Source organism: Camponotus vicinus, unplaced genomic scaffold (genome assembly GCF_025532165.1).
Source record: "Camponotus vicinus isolate PSW18456_S1 unplaced genomic scaffold, iyCamVici1.0 SCAF_2, whole genome shotgun sequence".
In the NCBI taxonomy this organism is placed as follows: domain Eukaryota; kingdom Metazoa; phylum Arthropoda; class Insecta; order Hymenoptera; family Formicidae; genus Camponotus; species Camponotus vicinus.
Window position 1 is genome coordinate 5958374 of NW_028141956.1, and position 24199 is coordinate 5982572.

A 24199-nucleotide genomic window follows, 5' to 3' on the forward strand; every position below is an offset into this window, starting at 1 on the left:
TGTTCTATTATAATCGCTTAGAGCCGCTACAAAAATTTATTTAATTTAAATAATATAATTATATATGTACAGTTTTTTAAAAATTTCTAATTCAGTTCACGTCATACCACCCAACTGTGCACTGTACCTGAAAAAATAATATGTGGAAATAATTATTTTTACAGATAGTATAAATATTATATTTGCAAAAAATATTAATCTCATTTCAACAAAAGCGATACTTACGTCTTGGCGAAAAATTGTGATGATGTGTTACTCGTATGTGAATATCTTGCGTCTCCCCTGAAAATTAAAGATCCACTTTATAGTATTGCTATCAAATTCGATGAAATGTCATACATAATTATTAAACATACAATGCCTTTCCTTACCTTAAATTAGAGTCAAAATGATATTTTTTGCTAGAAAATATTAATGCTACATCAACAATGCTTAGAAGCATCAGGTAAAAAGTATATAATTTGTAAATCAAATGTTAATAAATCATGCAATATCAAAATCGACAACGACACACGCATATCTAACAAATAAAAACAAAGCCGCACACGTCTTGTTCTCCTTTATTATGCTAAAAACAAAATCAATTAATTATAATTAAGTACACAATTTCTATAACAGTTTAATAATAGCTTTTTAACACTTGTTAAAAATTTCTTAAAAGTACAATGTGATGATTCGTAAAAGTACTGTGATAATAAAATATATCACTTTTATATAAGTGCTTATAAAGTTCGAATGATGAGCGTTTAATCCGTCAATTGTGAAATAACTTTAGCAAGTTTCCACAGAGATTATATCACAAATTAAAAAACATGCTGTTAGGCAACGAGTTATTCTATTCCAGGTGGCTGGAGTGGTATTGAAGAAGGTTCAACACGATCATAACGAGCCGCTGCCGACGAGGACGACGACAACAACAAGGTTGATAGCATCGTTCCTGGCGACTTGCCGTACACTGTACCTGCACTATCGCTAGAGGTCAACAGTCTCGGCATGTCGCACTCCTCGCACTTGTTCATTAGCGGATGATTGTCGAAAGTACACATAGTGCAGACCCACGATGGTTCGTCCCGTTCATTATCGCTCCCGATTGTCGTTGGTTGTTCCGATTGCCACACTGGAGGTTGACTCGGCAAAGGTGGCGGTAGATTCAACGGTCTTGTCGGCAATGGCTGGCCGGTATAAATGCTCTGATAAAACTCCTCGTTGGTTTCGCCCAGTGGTACTAAAAGCACAATTATTCGACCTACTTACGAATTGCTTATAACTTTATGAGATTTTATTGTGACAGCACAATAGAAAGTAAATACCTCGTCTGTCTGACCATTGATCCACTTGATCGGCCAACCTATCACACTCGACCTGTAGCATATATATTTCGCTCCTTAGCCGTTTCTTCCGCTCCTGCAAAAATTTCGCATTAAAATACATATCAAAATGATATCATATCACGCATTCTTCTTTGCTGTACATACTTGAGGGGATATTAAAGGATCCATTGGTTTGGCGAGAGCTTGTACTTCCTTCTTCATCGCTTCGAGTCGTCCCTTTTCGACTCTTAATTCTCTGGCGAGCCTTTCTTTCCTAACCAATTGCTCCGCGATCAATTTCTTTTGGTGCTCCGTCACTAAAAATTTTAATAATAATTTTAACTGCCTAGACAGACAAAAGCGGGCCGAACCGCCTCAAAGCTTAGTACTTTAACTACAACGACTTTCTTATTCTATCTCACATCCGCGAGTGATGACATTGCCGCAGTCGCAATTCGTTAATTTTATTATATTACGCTTCGCTTTAGTACAATTTTATTGACTGTAATGATAATACGACTTAGAGTACTTTCAACAGCTCTCGTATCTGCACAGGTAAAAAAAAAACGCGTTTTATATCTGCGTCGTAAACAACATTATAACGTAATCGTATTTCTTCATTGATCGCGAAAAAAAGAGCGAAGGCCACTGGTGCGTTTAACGCAGGAACGTAGCGACGTTCAGGAAACGCACGAACTCTCGCGATCAGAAAAACCGGATCAGGTGGTCCGCGTAGCTGTAACCGCGATGTGCGGCTATGTATAGCCCGAAGCGTGGGGTCAGGAATGCGTAAATAATGTTCTCGGTGTTGCGTGCGTGGGAGTAGTACGTGCGACCGAGTGACTTCCAGGTAAATATACACGTGCGCGCGCTTCTGCAACGCTATAGCTGCAGAACTCGAAGTGGGAAAGCTTGTCGTCGTTCCGGCATTACTTTGACTCAACGGCGATCGGTTCTGATCGGAAGTGGACTGCGTATGATCCCCAACACTGGCACTGGAGGGAGATGCGATGCCGATCGTCGTGGGTGCGGAAGGCGTCGTCGGGAGACTGCAAATTGGAACGATATTCGTTGTCGTTGGCGGTACGGAGGGTGTAGTCGGCGCGCTCATCGTCGTTGTCGTCGGTCTTGGCAGCTGGCTCGGCGGTCCTGGCGGAAGTCCTGGGAGCGATGCAAATGAAAAAAATTCCGGGTTAATTTTAGCAAAAGATTCTTTGACAAATCTAGATGAGATCTTGCCTACAATTTTATTAAAATTAATAGTTATGCATTTTATGCTGATAAATTCTCTGCGTATACTTTATATATATATATCATTTACATATTATATTATATTATACGCATGTTTCTATATTTTTATACATATATATTTTCTTACATCTTTCTCTCTAGATAAATATCTTTTTCTAAAAGTATATATAAATTAAACTCTAGTAAAGTTTATTTGAGCGAAGCGTGGCACAATAGGCAGAGCACTAGTCTACAAAGCCAAAAGTCCCGGGTTCGATTCTCGGTAGAACCGAAAAATTCACCGAGAAATCTTGCCATGAAAATCTCTCTAATCTAGCCGTTCGGAATCGGCTTAAACTATAGGTTCCATATACGTGTGATAATCTGGTGTGCAACACAAGTATATGAGAGAGACATCACCACGTTCGGAATCGAACAAAAGGACTGAGAGGAAAGTTTATTGACAAATTTGGACTATATTGTCCGAAAACGTACCAGGTGGCCGCTGTGGACTCGTCTGAGTTGACGGTAATAGGCTGTTGGCCATCGGCGGTCTTATCCTTGCCGCCGCCACGCTACCGACGTTTCCAGGACCGATGCTGATCTGCAGGCGGCTCTGAAAGCCACGTGGATCCAGGGACGAGGTCGAGTAAGTCAGGCTCGATCCTTCCGATCTGATATCGATCGGGGGTTGCGGCTCGGAGGAAGGCGGCCTGAGGGTCAAGCTGACCGAGGTGTAACTTCGCGTGTGATCGATTTGCGTCCCGGGCTTTCCAACGGCTAACAGAGGTTCGGCGTAATGAGGTCGTGGCACGACGACGAGGTCGCTTCGTTTACAGGTACCGATAGTCGGTACCGTTCGAAAATCTGTTGGTGCAAAATTACAATTAAATGTTGGTCTACAATTTTATTTTTTCAATAATTTTCGCGACTTTAGAGCCGATGGCTAAAATCAAAAGAAGTCGACGGTGTATGTCCGCATCAAAGTCAACTTGCGAACTGGTCCGTCCGAATTTCTGAATAATGATTGTGAGGCCTTATTATGAGCGCGAATAATAAAAATAATATCTAAAATAGTATCTCCAATAATGATAAAATAACGATTAGAATAAGAATAACGATTCGGTTTTCTGAAAAGAAAACGCTTTACTATCCGCTTAATTATTCTTCACAACCGTAGACATCCTATTTATCTTTACGATTATCAGGAGCCAGATAAAAGTCTCATTACGTGCCGCGATCACTTTTGATTCGATACCATCGTATTTGATTTTTAAATTCGCTTAATCGTATCACATATTTAACGTTCGATACTCAACTACTCTGCAACATATCATTGAAATCTACTCGAAATATCTCGCTGAGGAAATTAATTTATATTATTTTAAAAAATTTCCTCTTTACACACTCATATTTTTGATTTAGTCCAATATATAAACTGATGGAATTAAAGACGCTATGACGTTAAATATTGCGAATACGATGTCAATTTCAGCAACGACAGCATCCGTACCGCGATTGCCCGCGGGGCTGCAGGCGACGTTGACGTTGAGCTCGAAGCCGGGCGGCACGTTGCTGCCGTTGCTATTGACGGTGCAACCGTCGTCGAAGAAGCCGCGCGACGTGCAGACGGCCGGAGCGGACGACGGGGTTGTGACGAGGGGGTTCGACGACGCCGTGGACGACGTCGCGACGGTGGCGGCGCGGATGCAGCCTACGACGGGAGGGATGCAACGACGTGTCATACCGATGTCCAACGACGCCGGTCGATGAGGACGCCTGACGCCGACCGCGATGCCGCGTTGCTGTTGCTGTACCTGATTCATCGCGCAGCAACGTTGCTGATCTCGTTGTTGCGGCGGAGACGACGGCTGTTGTTGTTGTTGTTGTTGCACCCCGATGCAAGGGGCCGGCGGTGGAAACGCGCCCGGCGACGGACGGGACTCCTGGGTGGCCCGCAGGCTCCTCGCGCATATCTCCCGGTCGTGGCTGTTCTGCAACGCACACGTATCTATGGTCAGCGGGTTCATTCGGTGTTCATCTCTCCGACGAAATGTCCATTTTTCCAGATATCGGAGATATACTGTGGAACGCAGTTCGAGCTCGCGTTCCTTGTCTTCGGCTTCCTCGCCGAAATCACCGCGTTCCGAATTTGAACACGTCACGCGATTGCTTACAATTATCCCGGACATCGCACGTACATGTTTGTGTGATGCTGAGAAAGATTTGTATACAATATTCTAAAAGCATCGGATACTTTGTAATTTCCTCGGCCAATTTGGATACAATCTTTCATCGATGTTGAGGAAAACGGAAATATCATGATTCATTATATTTTTTTCCAATTTTTTTTTTTATTGTCATACTAATTTTTACTAACAAGTCTCGATTTAAGATTCGATTAAACTTAGAATTAATTTAAAAAAACTTTTTTTGTCATTTATTTTATCTTCTAAAATTTAATTTAATTTAATAAAAATGTTATTATCGAGAAAAAATCACTTCCAAATCGACTAAAAAAATTTAAAAGCAAGAAGTATATCCATGGTTCTGTGGAGAACGGCCTACTTAAATAAGATACACATAGGTTCCACGCTCGTGCAAATGGATTCAACGATATGCATGATACAGGCGAGGAAAGAGGCGAGGAGAGATTGCCAATTCTCATTAAATCGTACATCGTAAACCGTGTTATGCGCTAGTTAGTCATTATTGAGGCAATTAGGGAGACGACGAGTTAGTTTTAGTGATTCTCTCTTGGGTGCTTGAGAGATACGGAGCTGGGGATGCTTAATAGGGCCACACTCCTGACGGACAAAGGCCACCTGTATACCTGGGCGATGCACTGGGAGACGACGTGATCAGGGAGCGCGGGGAACTGCTGCTTCAGCTCGTGGAACAGCTGCATGATAGTGATGTTAGAGCAGTGGCACTCCCCCATCGTGGGCCCCCATCCTCCTGGCAGGGCCTCTACCTGCAGGTGCCACGTATTATCGTTACATTTGAACGTCTCGTCGTGTCAAACCGATACAAAACAGTCGGTCGCCGATTCCCGTAAATTTTACGCTATTAATGGCCGACACGAGCCAAGAGGGTTCTCTCGTCTTTTGTAATGATCGTTGCGATAATGAAAGACGAGCCAAGAGTTCTCTCGTAATAACGCGATCCGGAAGCTTTCCCAGAAACTTGGATATTTTGTAATTTATTGTATAAGCGAGTTGGGCCGCATCCAGATCGAATCTTTGTAGACTTGCCGGGACGATCTCGACGATCTCGAACGACATCGCGTCTGATTGTCTGATAGAAAGTTGGATGAGAGCGTGAAAATGACGATCGGTATTGGACTTTCTATGACTCGATCACGTGCGATAATGACGGGAAAAAGATTAGAAGAAAGACCGTGGAACCTGACAATTGGGAAATGTCAAAAGTGCACACGCACACCCACACCCATTCATTTCTCTCTCTCTCTCTCTCTCTCTCTCTTTTCTCTTTCTTTCTTTCTTTCTCTTTTTTTCCTTGGGAGGAGATTCGGCAGATGTAGTACGTTACTCTTGAAACTTGTCTTTACCCCTTCATGCCAAGAGAGACGAAAGCTTCTTCGCTCTTTCAATAGCATAATCTTATTGTATTTATAAACTCGGCTGACTAACTCATTTTTCAAGAGTAACGCACAAGTTGAACAACAAATTGTTTTTCTCAACATTGGAAAGTCCACGTTATCTCCTCTCGGAAAGAATATTTTTATATTCTTCTACGTCATCTACAAGCTTACATTGTTTTCCCGCAAAGATCATAAATCGAAATACAATTGATATTATCGGTCTACTGAAATAGATCGAATTCAGATCTGAATTATAAAATATATTTCATTTATATTCTAATATTTATATATATCATTATATACAATGTATGCTTTTGCTATTACATATCTTTCTTGGAAATAATAATTAAAAAGTAGCAACTATATAAACTTATACGATTTAGAAGAAATCTAAATATGTATGCTTACGCACGAGTTGAATCATCGCAGGATTTTTTGTCAAAAACTGCCAAAATCTGCGCGGGCTAATTTGAAATTCTGACCTATTCCAACGACCGATCGTTCTACGACACCCGTTACATCGCGGAATTGGCAGCTACGTAGGAAGACGATAGACACCTGTGCAGCAAGACACGTAATAGTGTCGCATAATTAGCCGGTACTAAAGACATGATGCAATTTTGCGGATAAGTTTATTTGCGAAAAAAGATGCTTGCGCGAGAATGTAACCAATCGTGACAAAAAAAATTTATAAACGGCACTATGTCAATAATAATAAATTAAAATATAATTAAATTATTATTCTAAAAAAATTAATATATATATATATATCTTAAAAAATTAATATTATCTAAATTAATATTACCTTAAAAAAGGGGTAAAAATATTTATAAGAATCAAAAATATAGAAAAAATGCAATGACAATGACGTTAAAATATGCGCGCGAGACCAGTGTGAATATTTGATAATAAAAAAAAAGGGAAAAAATATATTTTCTTCTGTAAAATAATACCGTCGACTTCTTTTTTAAATTAATTTTAAAGGAATGCTTTTAGAGAATGCAATGATTTGCATTTGATTGCACTCACAAGAGCTCGATTTGGCAAACGTCGCGCGCGACGCCAATTCGATTGGAAAAGACTTTGGGGGAGACGAAAAAGCTTCGGTCGCATTCGGGATTCGCATTTGGCACACGGCCACGCGGTGAAATAAAGTGCTAGAGGGAATTAATAATCTTCGCCGTTTCCTTTTCTTCCATCTCGCACCTGGCGAGAGGGCGGATCGAGTGAGTGAGGCATCAATCAGGGAGAAAAGTGGCACGTGGCGCATATTGTTTCGTATACAATTTTGCGTGATCTGTCGTTTTTCCTATTCTTAAATTAATTATACAATTAATTCGATTCAATTCGACATAGCTATATCTTCCATGCATCTGTATCTCTAGAAACTATTATACATATATTTTCCTCTATTTCTCTAGACGCAGCTTTTATATTTAAAAATACAGATTTTTTTTTTTTAGAATTTATGAGGATTTAAGTAATGTTTCTTTTTCGCATGATAGAAATTTTTTATGCAAGAATAATCGTTTGCTTCTCCGGACATTATTTTAGATTTATTTAATCTTCCATTCCTACGCCGACGGTCTTTGGCAAGAAATTCACTCTCTTTCTTGAGATTTTCGAAATCAAGTCTATATGTAAATGAGCGAAATGCAAATAAATGCGAGTGGGCAGATGACACTCGAAGATGGTGGGCTACGCGAATTCGTTCCGGTCCCTGTTCACGAATCTCGCGCACAACCAGTCGAATAAATCAACCTGTTCGTGCCAAAGGCACTTTTTCAATGGCGTAGAACGTGATCAGATACCACCATCGTGTGATTAAACAGAATAATTATCGTAAGTAGCATGGATTTAAAATTAAACGTATCGCGATAATAGATCAAAGATGACGAATCTTTTCCGCAAAATTATTTAAACCGGAAATTAGCTCAAGCTTTTTAATAAAATTTCAATTTTATAGTTAATTATGAAAATAAACGTAATAAAATGAAGAAAATGAATGCACATGAAAATAAATGTAAATTTGATACAAAATCAAGAAATAAGCTTTTATTGCGGTCAAATTTCGAAAGAGAACTCCATTTCAAGTTGTTCAAAGAATTCGTAGGTGGGTAGAGATATATTACAGTTGGAATACTTTACATTTTCGAGCTTCACATTTCCGGTAAGAGGATAAAATCGCGGCTGACGAAGCAAGTTCCCTTATTGACAGAAAAATAGAGACAATTTATCGCGGAAAGTCGGAGCGTTTGTCGGCGACGGGGACGTTTTAAGAGGAGAAACGAAAGCGCCGTTCGCGTCGGGACAAGCGAAAAAGGAAAAGCGGAATTCCAGGCTGCCGAGAAGATATTTGTGTCATGAAATACCGAGGAGACACGCGCAGCGCGGCTGTTTTCGTCTGGCTCCGTGTAGAAACACGAGGAAAAGCGGTGGATTCCGCCCGGTATTTCCACACCGCGTCTTTCCTTTTCTTTTATTCTGCGCGGAATTATTTTTAAGCGCCGCGGAAATCCGCCTCTTCGAGAAATCCGGGGCCGAGCAGGAGTCCCTACAAAATCCTCGGTAGACCCGAAAGCGTCGAACTAACTAAACTATTGAGGATTATTTTGCGCAGGTGTCGCGAAAACAGACGATCTCTGCGTAATTTTCTGCGGAGAGAAGAGCGAGAGCCCGTCGAAAGTCACAAATTCGGCGGAACGTTTAACGATTACGGTTCTTTTTTTATCGCCACGAGTTATATGACAGATTGCACGATGAGTCTTTGAAGTTACAAAATGCGGCTGTCGGGCACCTGTTGCTTCGCAACAGTTACAGGAGCTAATTGCACGTAATAACGTTTCATTAACACAGCGACGTACGAACGTAATGAACCGTTAATAGCAATTCAGAGTCGTGCTCTTCGTGTGTCTATTCTAAGACTCTATAAAGTTTCTTCGAATATTTCTTTTTACAAATATATCGGATATACATTTTACAAATTTGACATCGATTCCATTTTTCGAAATTGTGTCAGTTGCGATAGTTGAAAGGTTGTCGAAAGGCTGGAGAGTCGATACACGATTCGACGTTTCTTGGAACGGTAAATCCGACATGACAAAAGCTAATCCGCGTCGCGGAATTTAAGTATGTCGGAGGCGTCAAGTCGGGTCGGCCACCAGACGAAAATAAGGAACCAGGAATAATAATTGACGGGCGAGACGCACCGTTAACGTTAACCAGATCCCTACGATAAGTCGCGCGGCAAAAATAAACGCCATCCATATTGAAAACAATATCGCGCTTTTTCCCTCTCGAAAATCCGCAAACCGTCGTCTTACATCTGTAAATGTTTCACTGGACATTTCCACAATTATTAAATTAATTAAATTATATTGTTAAATTTAACATAATTCTCGCGATTAATTTAATTTAGTTAAAAGATATTTTTAATTTTCGTCAAAACACAAAAGAGAGAGATAATTTAATCATCTCAAAGCGAAAGCTGTGCAAAAAAATTTATGCAAACCACCTTCATAATTACAGACATAATTCATCAATCGCTCCTAAAAATCGATTCTTCATTCAGATATAGATTATTTGTTTTTAAATCCAAATTCCATACACAACGTGCAATCATCCCGAAAATTTTCACAAATATTCGTCGCGAATCGTCGAACTATTTGCACGCGTATCCTAATTGAATTATGAAGCGAAATTGCCGAGCGAGTTTGACGGCTAATTCATTTGCGATTGTACAATCTTCGTCGATCATTTCGCGGAAAAAACAATAAATATTTTTTTCATTAAAGAAAATACGATGAAAAAAGACTCTAGTAGAAGTGTAAAAATGTAAACGTAATATAAATGGGCGGAAAGAGAGCCAGAGAGCAGTAAGAAAAACACAATATATAATTTTTATAATTAAAAAAGAATTTTATTGATACATTTCGAGCTTAAATTTGGATCACATATATCCTTAGTAAAATAAAAAAAGTATTGATATTCGAAGTCATGTTTTGAAGTCAAAGGAATGCCAGGGTACCGATTCACAAATATTAACGGCGATAAGTCTTCAAAAGGTGTCAGCTACAAGAAAGACGATACTCATCAGCAACAAAAATAATACGAAAATGTTGGTAATAAAATGTATCATAACAGATATAGCGAGTGGAATGCAGCTAGAAAGAGACGATAAGATAAGAGTCGAACAAGAAAATATATCAAATGTAGTAATGTAGAAAATGTAATATAAACATAATCGCTTATTAGGAAATCCAAGAGCACGAGTACATCGGATATCGGTATTTTTTTATTTTGTCGAGATCATCGGATATCGGTATTTTTTTATTTTGTCGTTTTTGTGTGTAATCCAAATTTGAGATCGAGATGTATCAATAAAATTGTTTTTTAATTATAAAAATTATATATTGCGCTTTTCTTACTCTGTGGCTCTCCTTTCATCTATTTATAATGTATTTGTATTTCTTTCTTTATTCAAAGCAGAAAGAAAGCTTGACTTTTGTCAAGAATAAAAGTACTCGCGAAAAAATTGTACTTTGTCAGAGATTATTTTCTTAAATTTAGATTAAACCTACATAATTAAAAATCAAATGTAGAATTTATTAGATTCCTGAGTTGTAGGAATTTTAATAGATTTTTACCGCAAATATAAAAAAAAATAATACAAAAGATTGAGATGAATAATAGTATCGATCAAATTACATCTCTTTGGATGTTTCACATTAATATCGATGATATTAAAATGTTATATCGATAAAAAAAATCGTGACGAAGTAAAAATCGAAATTCTCCGGCAAATTCCTTTTAACAGAAATTAAAAATTCTACGCTCTTTTTTAACGATTAAAGCACTTCTATAGTATATACTGTAGGTATAAGATTTGCGTGGGATTGAAAATTGATTTTGCGATCGAGATTCGCTCCAAGTTCAACACGTCGTAGCGCATCAATCGGCGCCCCAGGACGTCTCAATCGCAGGAGACGAGCACCTGGCCCCGTTGGCCAATCGTCGCTAGTATGTACTCCGACTTTAAATAAACCGACGCAGCGAGAGATGTAACGCTTCACCGCGAGCTTGTTATGACAGGCACGCGATACATTTGTTTTATGGCAGAACGTTAAAATGATGCAGTGATACAGGCTGCTCGCGCTGTTGTACAACTAATACACTTCGCCTCCTCATTTCCATCTTCTAGTCAAACAGAGAAGTGCATCCGTATCATTTCGTGTCTCGCAATTAAAATTTATTACGACGTCACAAGAGAAAAAATCCTACTATTCTGTCGAAAATTCCACCTGCCATTCTTGTCTATACGAAATGATTATAATTTATCTGATCACTGCATTTGAAGCGTAAATTTATTTCAGCAAGTCAGCGTAAGTCAAGAATCGTTAATGGATCGATTGGTGTTAAATGAAGCCCTCCGGTTTGTTTACGCTCGTCGCTGTTGCGTTTTTATACGCGACAAATAATTCTGAACCGCGCACGGAAGTTTGAGAGTATCGGCCTTCGAGTGATAGATTATCTCCATAAATCATTTGCGCAACCATTGAAACCGATGACCTCGGCGAGCATTTTTCCGCGTCTACGATGCAGGGTATCGGCGTAGACGCGTTAAAGATAGCCCTACCGGTTTCGCGATAACCTATTTCTGCGCTACGCTTTTTAGATATATATATGTGTATTTTCAGAGTGAAATAATTACAAGTTACACACACACAATTTTCAACAGCGTCGGAGGAGAGGGAAGCGGGGGGGACGCAAACGAAACGCGTAGCCGAAGAGAACGATGGCCGAACCACGGCAGTGCATTGTTGTTGCGGCGTGTATCCATCCGATGCATTCCATCGCAGGTGTATTTTCGTGCCGAGTAAAAGTCAGAGCGCGCTCCGCACCGCGCACCTTCCTCCTCCCCTCTTTATCACGAGCGACGCCGCCGTCGTCCACGTCGCTGACGACGACGACGACGACGACGATCGCCCAATTTTCAGACCCCAAGCTGCGATCGGCGATCTCGACACTTACCGGACGGCAACCATCGGAAACGTCCGACGAGCGGGCTGCGACGTTGTTGTGCACCACCTCCTCGCTTTTTTTCCTCGTCGCCGCGAACACCCACGCTTCGGCCGGAAGGCAGGGACCACCTCCTGGATGATCGCTCCTGGGATCCGCGCGCGCTTTATCGGAGTATCGTCCTCCCCGTCCCCCGGAGCTTTCACCTGTCACCGCTGTACACTCGCTCACGTCTCTTCCCGTCCTCCTTTCTCGCGCTCCTTCGCGTCGGACAGACTCGCGACGAGCCGAACGGCTACCGTCCGTCGGGGCCACTGATCAGCTGTGCACTGCGTACCGACCACCGCGCCGCTCGCCGCGACTTCCGCTCGAGTGGACCCGCGACGTTTGCGCGCGCGATTCGACGCGACGCGCGGCGTCTCTCGGCGCGAAAATGCCTCGGCCGATTTTTCGCGAGCGAGACGATCGCGGGTAGCGACGACGGCACGAATCGCGATGGGAACTCGCGCGATCGCGTAGTCAAGATGGCGGCGCGTCTCTATTTATGAATGGGAGACGCGTCATAATAGCTCGCCGCGAAGGGAAGGGACGGCGATGCGTGCTATTTTCAAGCGTGTACGAGACGTGGATAGACGCGCAACGCGACGGATACGGTCCTCCTCCTTTTTTTATCCTCCCTCCGATCGTATCCAGTTCCGTAAATTTCTCGCCTTCGAGAGTTGGTCGAGTCTCTCTTTCGCGGAAAAAAAATTGTGAAATTAGCAAAATTAAGATTATCGAAAAATAAAGAGAATTCGCATAAAAGTTAACTATCTTATACTAATAATACTTTTTATATAATTTCACATAATTTTACAGATGATACAATTTTGGAGTTTTTTCTTAATTAATTTTTGTTGCATATTGTTTGTTGATGTGCACTTTACTTTTTTCTTTGAATTGTTTCTTAAAATACGATGTTTATTTATTTAAATATTACGTTCCTGTATTATTGATTAATTAATTTTTAAATAAAAAAATCCCGTATGCTTAATCTCGCTCTCCATCCATGTATCACAAAATATAAAGTATTAATATAGTACATATATTTAACAAGAAAAAATATAACGTCCATAAAAACAACATATTATAGATTTGAAAACTTAACTTACATCTCATATTCTTTGCCGTAATAAATGATAGGATATTAGGCATTAAATGTAAACACTGGTATATTGATTTTTATGGATATATAAACCAAAATTAATAATACAATAGTAATAATAATAGCAATAATAATAATAGAATTACCAATGCGGAAATAGACAGTTGCTTATGAATATAAAATCGCTCGTTTTTTCTATTTTCTGGAACAGTGGATTGTGTATTAGTGCGGAAATAAGCAGAGTCGATGCTTCCGAATGCCGTTATTTTAAATGCTTTCGACTCAAGAAACGTCGCCTACGCGATACTCGTTTTTCATTTGTAAAAATCACTAAAAGTGCTAACAATGAAACGGGAATATAACAAGATACCTACATTACGGAATTCAGAAGAAACGTACGCACACTGGATCGTATATCTTGTAAAATAGAGCGAAACGTTTTTTTTCTACGTATATCGATAATGTGTGTTCTTCGAGCAATCGTGTTAAGAACATCAAGCCGCATTAAAAAATGATTCTGAACTCACTATCCTTTTCATTAAATGCAAATGTTTCGATTATGCTTAAATATCTTCTTATAATGATTTATGATATAACAGGAGTAGCAATGATAATAAGAAAAATATCTAACATATTTATAAAAACAAGTTACGCACAAATTTAAAAATGATATTGAAATATTTTATATCTCTCAAACATTTTCTATATATCTTACCAACTTTACTTACGTTTTATCTTTTTATAAGAACAATACTTAAAAATAATGATTGAAATAATTATTCAGAGATAACTTTTATTAAAATTGCAAAAATATAATAATGGCACCCGATTCTCTCGAACGCATACGTTTCTTTTGCATTCTTGATATTAGTTTCCATGAATGTTGCCGTCAGAAAATGGCAAAATCATGATAGTTTCTCCTAATCAACTTAATTCATTGAATAATAGCAAATTAAAATCTTGCTAATACTACTCAGGTCAAAACTACGTATGCATGCCATACATAGTGGAAAAAAAAAGAAAGAAGAAAAATGAAGAAAATCGACATTGTATCGATACTAAGACTTAAAGTCTTAATGCACTTATATATGTTGTCGCGTCGTTTGCAGTAAAAAAGCTAATCTGTTTACACCTGACTTGATCCCGAAAAAGGGATTAGATTCAGCAATGATTGCTTAGCAAAAAGGTATGAATCGATCAATGATGCGGCGACGACACGAACACTGGCAGCTGGAAAGACACGAGTTCCAATGGAAACATTCCTCTTTGTTTTTGAGATACTAATGATGGATATTAAATTACAAAATGCGCGTGCCATTGAAACTCTGTCAAGTTAATTCGCCGTTTCGCTACAAGTCTCGATCCCGATGTCTAATCAAAGTCACGCGATCGCAGACTCGACGAAGGTCCAGTCTAATCATCGTTGACTTCGATCGGGATACTTGTGGTGAAGGTCGGTGTCTCCAGCTCCTCGTGCTTCTTCATTTTCATACTCTGCAATGATGATCAGAAATTCGTTTTAATTATATCGACGAACGTGGGAAAATCACAATTTACCGCGCACAGCGAATGTAATAATTGCGTCATCGTGAGAAGCGTGGGTGCAAATTAAAGGCATTCGTCGAAGACTGCTAATTATTCAATTCAGCCGACAACTCGCATGTAATTAGAGGTCGACTCGCGCGCCTCACCTGTTGCAATTTGTAGTGGTTAATGATATCCTGATCGGCCGGGCAGCTCTGTAGAAAAGCGTCGAGCCTATACATATGATGCATGTACCGCCACAAGTGCACCAGAGTCTCCGGTATCTCAAAGTCGGCAAAATACTTGCCGGCGACCCTGATATGTTGCAGCCGCGGCATCAGTTCGCAGTCGAAGCAGCACATGGTGTCGCCGGTAAGGAAGCGCGTGCCCTTGCGACCCAGATGCTCATCAATCTTACGTAGATGCGCCATCAGCGACGAGGACTTGGGATCCTTGTCCTTGTCCTTCGCATTCAACAGCAGCAGCTTGAGTTTCTGCAACCAACGAAACCAACACATGTAATTTCTCTCTCATAAGAAAAGGAGACATACTAATTCAACAGTTTGATTTCTCGATCGATTTCACTTTCGATTCTGATGAAGTGACACTCACGCTAAACAAGTTTTCCACGAGAGTAGCCACTTCCTTATCCTGTACGAACAGATTATGCCCGCCAGGGATATTCTTCATGATGTGTCGCTCGATCTTCTCGTTCTCCAATATCGCATCGCCGTTATCGATCAAGATGGGCGGCGGGGTGGCCTGGAAATTGGTGCGGAAATCAGGCGGCGGCTTTTGCATGTCCACGGTGGTCACCTTCAGAGAAATCGTCTTCAGTTCTGCCAGGAGGTACAAATCCATAAAATATTCCTGACAGAAAAGACAGGCGCCCTTTCGACGGCCATCGATCGTCGATGCCTAAAAAAATATTTTCTACGTTAGACGAATACACTTCAGAATTAAAATAAGAACTTGATCAAATTTTGCAATTATACATATATCAAGAATGTATTTTTAATTAAAAAAAAACTATTCCTCCTTTTCCTTTTTTCCTCTCATGTTCGAAATACATTTTACACTATGAAAATCTTCGATTAAAAATAAATTTTTAATTCAAACATATATTTTTATGATTTAAAGTAGTATTTGATTGCTATGTTTTCGCGGCTATTGGCGAGCTAGCATGTAAATTCCGCGTTATCTCGTGGATTTGATTATCCTGTCTGTATCTCCGGGCGATAAGGACTGACGTCATCTAGTACGTATCCAACAATGGCGAAATGCGCGAATCTTTGTGTCCGCGCAACGATGAGCAAACCCAGCCAGTTAGTTAAACTCGGACAAGTTTTATACCCTATTTTTTTTTCTCGCTTGATTAGCCAAATCGAGAGTACATGTCAAAGTTGCTAGAGCTCCGTTCTCGTTTCCTCGATGTTACGGTTTATTTACTCGGTTTATTTACTTTATTTACTCTCTGACGCTCCTAACTTTCTGTTGCTCACGGCCATCCCAAAAAATCTTACGCAATCTGTCGATCCAAAATATCTCTTTATTTTCAATCTTTATTTTTTTTTTCACAGACGTGTTATTTTTGAATACAAATCGCAATGCATGCTTTTACTATCAATCTTCCAATAATTTTTCACTTTAATATCACTGATAAAAAGGCTTTTTATCTTTCAACGGAAACTTTTGTTTTAACTTTAATCGTTGAGCTTTATTTCTCTCTGACATTTATTCCAATTATGCAGCTTTCATGCGTTCATACTTTTCATCTTTAACCATTACGAGAATTGTTATGTGAAATATTGTATTTAATAACGTATCTAATAGACAATTGTGTGAACGAATATCTCTCTCTACATTCCGTTTATTATCCCGATACTTTGATCCTTCACCCAAGCGGTGATAGTTAAACAACCCACACATTGTATAACGTAATCGCTCTCCTTCCTAAGGCCAGACCTACTGATTACCCACAGTATTGCCGTAATTCGAGCAAATCAAATCTCGGCAATTTGCCAACTCTCCCTCTCTCTCTTTCTCTCCTGGACGCCGATTCTATTTTCATCCGGCGTTAACAATCAACCGCTCGTCCAGGATCTAATGAGCCGTGTGTAGTTAGGGGAATGAAGAGATCGCGATATCATAGCCTTTGTATCGCCGCTGCTACTATCGTTTACTACTACCAATCATATGTCCTTGTTTTACTTTCCAGTCTCATATGCGTCATGCAGCTGGTTCCTCACACGCGCACATCTCTGTATTCTTTCTCGGCGATGACGCACGATCTGTTTTCGGACGTTGCACAACGTGAGAAAGTCGAGCCTTTATTTAGCGCACATGATCCTCGGAAAGGATCCTGTCAACGAGCGACTCTACCTCCCGCAAAATCTAAGCAACATCATCGAATTTTTATAGATGGCTTCTTTCGTAGTTTGTATTTCAGATGATACACGTGTCGGAAAAATGCCTTTTATATATATTTTTTTTAGAAGCAAGCCTTCTCTTTGATCTGACAGCAAAGTTTTGAATGGTAAAGAGAGATTACATTTAAAGATAAAATTATTCTAAAGTAATATCTAAAAGTTGTAATCTGCTGATCCTTTAGTTTATGCTTCTAAATTCTATTTGTCTTATAAAAGTGAGAGTCAGATAGTCTTATCATTAAATGGAGTATATATGTAAATGTGTGTCATGATGAGTCTTTAGATATCCATTAAACATCTGTTAAGTATCTTTAGTTATCTTTCAGAGTCGTTTATATATCTAAACTAGTGTTCTTTGTTTTATTCAAAATTTATCATTGCGTAATGTCAACGAAGCGTTATTATTTCCGAAAGATACGAGAATGTAAAATAATATAGAATAATAATATAGAAATAAAATAATATAGAATAATAAAATAATATAGAATAGAATAATAATTCAATAAGGACACACGTTAGTGAGGCCTCTATTTGACCATCAAGCTTGACTTTCCGCAGCAGTTATGTTAATCAAGAATTCCGAGGAGTATAGCTAAAGAGTTATGTCCTTCCCCTTCGTACGATTGTGCAAGATGACTTTATGATGAGTCATTTATTTCGAATAAGGCACGCAATATAAGCAAGTAACGGAAAGGAAAATAATTCGCACTTCAAATAACACGTCTTCATTAATTTTAGTTTGTATTGCAATAATGTTACTGTAACATTGATTCTTTATCAATTTTAATTTTAATTGAGACTGCGTGTCGCGATATTATTTTATTATCTTTAATATTATTATACGATTCAATCTTTACATTTATTTTCAATCTACAATCGAAGAGAGAGCACGAACAAAGTGCAAATAATCCGCGATTAAAAGCAATCGACGTTGTCAAAACTGAACTTATGTAAGACGTAAAATGTGGATAGTAGGATACGGGTAACGGTAATAGTTTATAGTTAATAATATTGTCGAGACTACGCGGAAATCCAACGTGTTCGGTATTCGTGTCGAAGGTGCGAGTCACGTATGGAGAACGCTCATGGTGGATCAAATGTCACGAAGACACCGAACATCTTTCATCTCTTTGAACGTTGCAATCTCTTTTACCTCTTCAGCCTCGTTCCTCACCTCCTTTCTCTATTACGAAAGCCTGAAAATTCGTACGCGACGTCAGGTGTGCCTATCATCGATATGCATCGATATCCATTCAATTCGAAATGGGAATCAATGATGTCGGAATCTTATTGTGCCTAACGTAACACAGGACGTGCATCTCTTCAAAGTCTCTCTCGCGTTATCTCTCTCTTTCTATTCTCCTCTCTCTCTCTCTCCCTCCAAAATACAACACAATTTATCCAGGCCATTTCAATTTGAACGTCACGGTCAAATTCTCCATGAAAACAGATACGACATACGTACGCAAGCGAATTCCATTCCTCGAAAAGTCGGAATAAGCGGTTATCTAAGCATCAGAAAATACGTTTAATCGAATTCAGCATATTTATGGGTGCGATATACGCGATTGAGGGAAAACAGGAATCTTCGCCGAGGAGAATTCCGGTTTATTTTATATGTGCGTGCGCGAGAAGCAGAAGAATTACAATGTTACGCGAGCGTATGTGGTTGCGTTATGCGACTCTGTCGAAGCCATTGAATACTAGCGGAAAAAAAGACAGGAGGAAGAAATCGAGCGGAAAAAGAAAGACCGGCTAAGAGCGATGTATGCATCGGTGATATCGTTAATGAATATATCGCGAGTATAACCTTGTTCCACATGTCCGAAAGAAATTAATGCGTACCCGCGACATTCGCCGAAGAAATTCTTCCTTGGACGTCATACAAATTTTACATCCGAGCAAACTATCTCTCGAATAATTTGCTGAAATTGCTGAGGAGATAGTAACATTAAAAATAATACGATTTCAATGTTAAACCACGCGAGAGATATACTTTTAAAGTATAATAAATACAATGCACTGATAAGTTTTATATTAATCAGCTGGCTGTTTCTACTTGGACTGAATTTTTAAAACAATCTGCTTTCCAAATAAATAATTCATAATATAACGATGATGCTATATCTCTTTCTTTACGATATTTCCATCGCGTATGTACGAGACGTGCGATTTTCTTACTATCTTGCTTATAGTACATCATTACGAATAGAAATACGCAGATGCACGCACGTGTATATGCACGTGTGTGACTTCTAGGAATATATGCAGCGAAAAAGAAAGAGAGAGAGACAGAGAAAGAGAGAGCTATAATTTCACAACGCATTTGCCGCCATCCGCGTGCTCGCTACCTTTTCTGAATGAAATCAACGATTAGCTAAGAAAAAAATCAAGGGACGTTGCTCGCAAAGAAATATTACACTCGTAAGCGGTTATTATTAGAAGGACGACGTTTTCCATGACTGGATTTTCCGCTGAACATCACATCTTTCATCTCGCGTCCTGCGACGTTTAATACTAATAATTTTCTTTTTATACCTATACATCTTTTTTTGCGCATGCATTTTTCTTCATGCTCTATTGAAGCGTCAGTGTTACATGTTCATGAAACGACCGGGCGAATTATTGGAGTGTCTTCCATGTAGACACGCTTGTAATGACCTTAGAGGAGATTAAAGTCTGATCGATCGCCGCAGGTGGTGTTATGCGATCCCCTTTTATTTTAATGCAAATAACTGCGGTCGGAAAAATAATTCTAGCGAGCCGGAACATCGTAAAAGAAGGACGTAGTCAAAACATAATAATTAAATTATAATACTGTAAACACTTTAAAAGGAACATGAAAATTAATGTACGTGTAAGGAAGAAGTTAAAAAAAAAACTAGATCTTCTTCCTCTTATTTCATTACAATTTTTTTCCGATTTTTTGTTTTAAAAAAATGTCTTAAAAAATATTTCTTTTCCCTTGCGACAGCAAAACTTGTTACATGAATTTTTCCTCCTATCCTAATATTCGCACTTTTCTATTTTCAGTAAACAAGTCGTCGAGGCATTCGTAGATATAATAGATCCGAGGAACGAAGTCATATCGAAGCCGGCGGGGAAAGCCAGAAGAAAGAGGAGGAAAGCGGAAGGTAAAGGAGTCCATCGTTTAACGGTAGAATCTCGGAGGAGGACCTTGTGGTAGCCGCTCCATCGTTTCGTCCCGTTTGACACACTTACTTGAGAGACCTCGCATGATTGCTTCCCGAGAGTGCAAGGTCGGTCAGTTTGTCATTAAATCTTCCCGCTCGCGCAATTTTGACGATCGGATACAAAATTACGTCTATGTTGTACCTGCCACTCGAACGTTCCTTTGATTCACAACAACGGTATAGCCACATCGACTACATAACAGTCTGTGTGTGACCTCATTAATCGAATAAATTAAACGGTCACCGTTTAATAATCACGTATTTATGATATTTCGTTACGAAAATACGGACGATGCGCGTTTTTAACTGTGTAATATTTGAATATTCACACTTATTTATTAATATATTCGAAATATGTTATTTTAAAGACGTAGGAATGTCAGATCGTATTTTGAAGAAGTTGTCGATGATACTGTTATGATCCTCCACTCGATAATAGCAGAAATATGTTGCAATTAAATTGTTACAACTATTATACTTTATGATTATCGCTATAATTATTGTAATTAATTACAAAACATAATTAATTATAAAAAATATACCGAGCTTTCGCGAGATCTAAATTTTTATATAAGTTACGATATATTAAAATTTTATCGTAATTTTATATCGTACGTTTAAGAAAGTTGATAATTTATTATCAATTTCTATATTTTATCATGTTTATTCGTAAGAGCGCATTTTTAATAAATATCCGGTTTGCATAACATACCCGAATATTTATCTAACAATGCAATCGAGATGATAAGTGAAGTTATCTGAAAGGCCTTCGTGTAAAATTCTCATTGACACACTTGAGGACAGGTTGCACCGATATGGCAATCGTCTTGCCTTCACAATAGGATCGACAACGATGAGTAGAGTGAACGCCTTCGACAAAATTCACTATTAAAAAAATCGTATCGTTTCGAGATAAAGTTATCACTTTTTTCCGTATAAATATTATTAGATATATTTACATATATATAATTCCTGTATAAATAATAGATACTTACATGTAATAATATTACTAATATATTAATATTAATAATTTAACTTTTCAACTCTTAACGATTAATTTATCAATTACATTAAATTTTTCATTATGTAAATTTCATTATGTAATATATTAAATGTTTTTCATTATGTAAATAGTGTAAATTATATTTATACCGGAAAAAATATTTCTGAAAAGTTTGAAAAAATTTGTTCTGCAATTTCAAATCAGAAATACCACGTTTCTTTTACGAAAGAATCATATAATATTCAATGATGCATGTTGAAATTGCAGTCGCGTAAAGGATGATAATTTTCCTTGGAAGAAATCCGATCAATCAGCGCGTTCCGGCGAAAGTTTAATCGCAAGCTCTTTAATGGTCATTTGTCGAAGGTAGCCAGTTTCCGCTTATAAGGAGTCATTCCCCCTTGGAAACTCGGTGAAAAGAAAGTTTAGAGAACTCGCGCCGAGCTCACACCCTCGATCGAATCGAGTCAAGTCCATCGAAAATACGAATAGCGATCGCAAACATTCCGATGTCGCTATCTAATCGAAATCAAAAATAATGCGATATCGCGAAATTACGATATCATGTAATATCAACGTATTTATCATATTTTCCTTTTGAATATGATTTAATACACATAGTTTATCATTGATTCATCGCGTTTTATTATTTCCAGGCCAAGAAAGGATTATTCCGAATAATATTGAAATAATATTGACATACTCTAATTTATAAAATTTTAAAATTACACCATTTTTAATTGTCATGTAAGATTCTAATGTAAGACACATCGTAGAATCGTGATTTTTCAAAAACATCATACTCGATAAAAAGAAACGAAATCCGAAATTTCCTTATTTCTTCGACCGTTAATCGCGATGAAGAGATCTATCCAGCGAGATTCAAAACGTCGCGCGATTTATTCCCGATAAGATAGGAACGCGCCAATCGCGATAGATGGAATTTATATCGCATCACGCGTACAGATCGATCACAATTCCAGATCGACATCGCGATCTCCGTCTCCGGATTCCAAGGCGGGCTCCGGGAAAAGCTAGTTCACAGCTGTGAGGTGGGGGGGGGAGGGGAAAGGGGGCCTTTCATTTTCCCGTCACGATCACTTTCCGGGTCGCGCGCGAGACAACTTCTCGTCGCGAGGGACGACGACGGCGGGCGTCTTCTCGTCGTGTTCCATCTGTCGTCTGTAATACTGCCCGCTGAATACACAAACGATCGACAGAGGAAGGAGAGTACATAGTAAGCGGCGCGCGAGAACGGCTCGGCGCCCTCGATGATTCCATGCGTAAAGAAATGTGTAACGTATGACGCGCTACTTCGAGACACGCGTCGTGTTTCTTTCTGCTTATTTATGGCATCTCGAATCCGAATGTTTTCGAATGTTCGTACCCGTATTCTTCACATCGGAGACCAACAGCGGGTTTTATTTATTCGAGCTCGAGACGAAGAGGCCAGTTTAGACGCGCGAAAATGACGTCTACTCGTACCCGCGGCAACGGTTAGCGACGTCAGAAATTGAATCGAGCCACGGTAAACCGGTCTTGACCCCTGATGTAACGTTGGAACGAGGCTCGTGACACATGGTGCGTCCGCTAAAGCGAGCCTTACTCGTCAAAAGGAGCGCATATCGGCCGAGATTCGTGATTCGCGAGGCGAAAAGGCGAGCCTCAACGACGTACGCACGTATTGTCCGCGTGCATCGCGTCCGTTTGTTGCCTCCGGTTATTACGCGTCGGCGCGTTCGAATGATAAAGGGACGAAAATTCCGCATCCGGGAGCATCGATCACGGCCGAACGTGACCCGAGACGGAAACAAAAGTCAAAAACGTCAAAGGCGACCGGAGGGGAAACGGTCAACGGTCAGCGCGGATTATTTCCGCGCCGGTCGTTCGCGGAGCGGCTCGATTTTCACGGTCGCGGGCATCCTGCTGGGGAAGAAAGAGGCGAGGCTCTCCGTATTTCTCTGGATCTCCTGCAGGAGCAACGAGCAGGAGTCGGTACAGCTCCACGCCCATAGCGCGCACGGGACGATTGCCTCCTTTTTTTTTCGCGTCTTCCCCTCCCTGTCCCCCTATCAACGTATCTGTCTGTCTCGCTCGCGCCGCGATCCACGATCGCGCGTGGCACACTCACCTTGATGATCAGCTCGATCTCGGGCACATCGCCGTTACTGGTGCCGTTCTCGTGGCTGTCGTCCGCCATCCTGAGAAGGATCTCGGTTCACGGAGGAAGGAAGAAGGCACTTTTGTCTCTGTGGCGTTTCTCGTCGGCTCTCGCGTCTACTGCAGGCGGCGACGGCGGCGATTCCCTCCCACCCTGGGGGACTCGAGATGGAGAATGGAGACCGGGCAAAGCAAGAAACGAACAAAACACGATGGGAGCTCGCGGGATACTGACGCAGCGCGCGTCGCGCCACGTTCACGCCGCTAGCGCCGCCTGCAGCGCATCCGCCGAATCACGTGACGTTTCGTTGCCCGACGAAAAACGCGCCAAGTTCAAAAGCTTAGTAGTGCCTCAAATTATACTCGACTGCTCTCGAGCGATATAAAAGTTGTAAGGCGAGACATTTAAACGATATACGAAAGATAAGTTCTCATGTTTTCAGGTGACAGGATGTATTTTAGGGTTTTGTGTTTACCTATAGATTAGATTTTAATTTAATTTCAAAACCCGAAAGAATTATAATTCTCGATAAAATTAACGATATAAGTGTATCAATTATCAAACATATTTGTCATATGTAAT

General features: G+C 39.8%; 2 protein-coding genes across 5 annotated transcripts; both read right to left on the reverse strand.

The window, feature by feature from the left end:
• Positions 1–2: 2 nt before the first annotated feature.
• Positions 3–12394, reverse strand: Tab2 (TAK1-associated binding protein 2). Of its 4 annotated transcripts, none has more exons than XM_083092009.1 (10): positions 12175–12394; positions 5374–5514; positions 4054–4534; positions 3036–3407; positions 2244–2471; positions 1476–1627; positions 1311–1404; positions 962–1225; positions 226–282; positions 3–127 (listed from the first exon to the last, which is right to left on the reverse strand). In XM_083092009.1, the coding sequence occupies exons 2-10, from the start codon at positions 5479–5481 to the stop codon at positions 102–104; spliced, it is 1782 nt and encodes a 593-aa protein (XP_082948135.1). In that variant the 5' UTR covers positions 5482–5514; positions 12175–12394; the 3' UTR covers positions 3–101. The 4 variants fall into 4 exon arrangements, with proteins under 4 accessions (XP_082948135.1, XP_082948134.1, XP_082948133.1 ...); XM_083092008.1 differs by having other exon boundaries at positions 962–1246; XM_083092007.1 differs by lacking the exons at positions 3–127; positions 226–282 and having other exon boundaries at positions 545–1225.
• Positions 12395–13376: 982 nt separating this feature from the next.
• On the reverse strand, positions 13377–23857 carry Clic (chloride intracellular channel protein 5). The gene is made up of 4 exons (XM_083092016.1): positions 23588–23857; positions 15443–15748; positions 14998–15324; positions 13377–14800 (listed from the first exon to the last, which is right to left on the reverse strand). The coding sequence occupies exons 1-4, from the start codon at positions 23654–23656 to the stop codon at positions 14720–14722; spliced, it is 783 nt and encodes a 260-aa protein (XP_082948142.1). The 5' UTR covers positions 23657–23857; the 3' UTR covers positions 13377–14719.
• Positions 23858–24199: the final 342 nt, after the last annotated feature.

Bases quoted from the DNA above. Each gene is read 5' to 3' on its own strand.
- Clic (XM_083092016.1), bottom strand. From the start codon at position 23,656: ATGGCGGACGACAGCCACGAGAACGGCACCAGTAACGGCGATGTGCCC. The intron at 15,749-23,587 runs GTGAGTGTGCCA...ATATTTTTTTAG, and splicing joins AGATCGAGCTGATCATCAAG to GCATCGACGATCGATGGCCG. The intron at 15,325-15,442 runs GTGAGTGTCACT...CGTTGGTTGCAG, and splicing joins TCGTGGAAAACTTGTTTAGC to AAACTCAAGCTGCTGCTGTT.
- Tab2 (XM_083092006.1), bottom strand. From the start codon at position 5,481: ATGGGGGAGTGCCACTGCTCTAACATCACTATCATGCAGCTGTTCCAC. The intron at 3,408-4,053 runs GTACGGATGCTG...TTGCACCAACAG, and splicing joins CAGCCCCGCGGGCAATCGCG to ATTTTCGAACGGTACCGACT. The intron at 1,247-1,310 runs GTATTTACTTTC...ATTCGTAAGTAG, and splicing joins TCAATGGTCAGACAGACGAG to GTCGAATAATTGTGCTTTTA.